We start from the raw sequence: 3034 nt of genomic DNA on the forward strand, positions 1-3034 counted from the left end.
CACAGGCTCCGGACGCACAGGCTCAGCAGCCATGGCTCACGGGCCCAGCCGCTCCATGGCATGTGGGATCTTCCCGGACCGGGGCACGAACCCACGTCCCCTGCATCGGCAGGCAGACTCTCAACCACTGCGCCACCAGGGAAGCCCACAGTTACTTGCTTCTTTGTCCGTCTCGCATGATGGTAGAAACTTTTTTTGTGTGCTTAGTTCTCCTATGTGGTGCTCAATTAATGTTAATAGAATTAACTGCAAACAGGCTTTTAAAAATTATTTTCTACTTATTCTTTAATGTTTTCAATATTTCCCTTCCTCATCTCACACTTATATTTAAATGATCTAGTCTTTTAAAATATAAAACTTACTTATGCATCATTAATGCTTTATTTTGCTTTTTCTCAAATGACTAGAAGGTGTTAATAACTATATCACAACTAATGAAATCACACTCTTAATTAGCCAAAGCATTTTCACTTTAGGAATGCATGACTTTCACAGAATAGGAAGTTACTTATGGTACTCAACACCCTGTTCCCAGAGTCTTCCTAAGGAAAAGCACCCAAGAGCACCACAGACATTTGAAGTTCTATTTATGAACATCTAAAGTCGGTGGAATTTTCAAATTCTAAAACTTTATAAAATCCCAGAATAACATACTTACAACCCATTATTGCCTTTCTTGGGCTCCCATGTCACTTGAGTCAAGACTCTATTACCATCCTTTGCTATATATATTCATTTATTTGTTGCTTCTCTATCATCTGACTAGACTGTAACTCCAGGGAAGTGGAAATTCACCCACAATGACTGCTAACTCAAAAGTTACTGAATGAAGATACATTCTTTCTGGCTCAATAAAAAGGTCCAAAAGGACTCTACTAAGCAGAGTAAGACCTAGCAGAGGTATAACAGAAAAAGGACTAGATGGGAATCATACAACTAACATTCCTGACTTGCTACTTGTGATACTGTGTTAGTTTCAGTTCCCCATCAGTAAAATGATATTTGCTCTAACTTACTGGACTTGTGAAGATCCAAGGAGATCATTCATTCATTCAAAAAGCCTATAAATGTATATTATGATGTTAATATGAGAGGTGGTTAAATTTACTTATTCCACTGAAGCAAAATGAAGCATAATGACTACATTTTTCCAGGACACTGGTGTGTATAATCCAGTACCTAGCTCTAAATTTTGATTAATCAGGTTTTACACAAAGCCTCAACAAATGGAAAAAAAGTTTCAAGCAAAGAATGGTTCCAGCTCTAAATCACAAGTTATGGCCTCTGTGATCAAGACCGACTAACTGCGGGCTTCCCTGGTGGCCCAGTGGTTGAGGGTCCGCCTGCCAATGCGGGGGACACGGGTTTGTGCCCCGGTCAGGGAGTATCCCGCATGCCGCGGAGCGGCTGGGCCCGTGAGCCATGGCCGCTGAGCCTGCGCGTCCGGAGCCTGTGCTCCGCCACGGGAGAGGCCACAGCGGTGAGAGGCCCGCGTACCAAAAAAAAAAAAAAAAAAAAAAAAAGACTGACTAACTGCATATCTATTCACCTACTCTCATGGAGAGGGACAGCTTTATGGAACTTAAGTGTTAGAAGCAAAGAGCAAGGTCTGTGCACTGAACAATGATTACTTTTTATTTTTACTTTCTAGAGTAAGGAGTAAGTCTTGATATAATTACCATTCCATTTTCAATAAATTCAGGTATACCAACGTAAGAAACACATGTCAAGACTTAACATTGGTGTCAAATACCATATGCTCCGGCTCACACATTGTTCACCTATCGGCCCCCAAAACTAAAATATGATCCAATGGCAGATCTGCCTGAAAGACGATTCAGCTTTCACCGATCAAGCTTCATGTTCACTGCTCGCGACAGAATACACCCTAAAAAAATGCCCCGCCCCCCATTCCTGGACTACTCTATCTTGCCTTTTCTTTTTTTAAGTTTCTTTTTTTTGAATTTTATTTAATTTATATTTTTATACAGCAGGTTCTTATCAGTCATCCATTTTATACACGTCAATCCCAATCGCCCAATTCATCACACCACCATCCCCACCCCTCCGCGGCTTTCCCCCCTTGGTGTCCATACGTTTGTTCTCTACATCTGTGTCTCAACTTCTGCCCTGCAAACCAGTTCATTTGTATCATTTTTCTAGGCTCCACATATATGTGTTAATATACGGTATTTGTTTTTCTCTTCCTGACTTACTATCTTGCCTTTTCGAGCAAGGCTTTCAGACATAAAAAGCCTCAGGAGTATTTCCAAATATTACCTCTTCTGAAAGGAACTACTCAAAGGATGTGTAGTACTAAACACGTGTTTCCTGTACATTCTGCAGCCAGCTCTCACGTCTACTCTTTGAAAACACGAAAATCCGACTTAAGTTAACCTAACAGAAACAAGAGCTACGTGATGTGAGACACTGTGTCGCCTGGGCAAGTGTGATAACTGACACAACTTCCATGAGTCCGAGTTACTTTGAAGACAGCCCCTCTGGGAAGACAGTACACCCTTTTCTCTCTGCAGTCATTTCAACCTCTTAGAATACCTCAACTGCAGAGAGAACCCCGGGCCCACCCTTTTCCAGGGACAGGAGGTAGAGAAGAAATCCAAGGAGCGTACAGAGGGTTTGGGAATAGAGACCCCAGCAGAAGAGTCCACTGAGCAGGGGTCGCCTCAGACCAACCTGGACCCCTCTGGTGCGCCTCAGGCTTCTCAGAGCAAACCCCGAAGGAGACACTGTGGGAGGTGAGTCTAACCTGAGAGGCTGCGGGCGCTTGCTACCGCGGGAACAAGCTTAGTTGCCGAGACTATCCAAGGCATAACCGCCACGCTTGCACTTCAGGAAGGAAACGCGGAAAACTGACGATGATGCCGCCGCCGGCAGGGTTGAGTCGCCCGGAAACCAGGCCAGGCGTCCCTCCCCTTCCGGCCGGCGCTGCTCGACGGGCTTTCCTCCCACAGGGGCGCAGTATGTTGACGTCACGCCCGGAGCTGTGACCGCCGCTCCGGCCGGAGGGCCACCC

General features: G+C 44.7%; 1 protein-coding gene across 1 annotated transcript in view; it reads right to left on the reverse strand.

Moving 5' to 3' along the window:
- The window catches only part of XPNPEP3 (X-prolyl aminopeptidase 3), a 56729-nt gene extending 53898 nt beyond the window's left edge, over positions 1–2831 (reverse strand). The window contains exon 1 of the mRNA XM_065887439.1: positions 2768–2831. Within this exon, the coding sequence (XP_065743511.1) occupies positions 2768–2831 (64 nt within the window). The remainder of the gene's footprint in view (positions 1–2767) is intronic.
- Between the last annotated feature and the right edge of the window lie 203 nt (positions 2832–3034).

Source organism: Phocoena phocoena, chromosome 11, assembly GCF_963924675.1.
Source record: "Phocoena phocoena chromosome 11, mPhoPho1.1, whole genome shotgun sequence".
Classification (NCBI taxonomy): domain Eukaryota; kingdom Metazoa; phylum Chordata; class Mammalia; order Artiodactyla; family Phocoenidae; genus Phocoena; species Phocoena phocoena.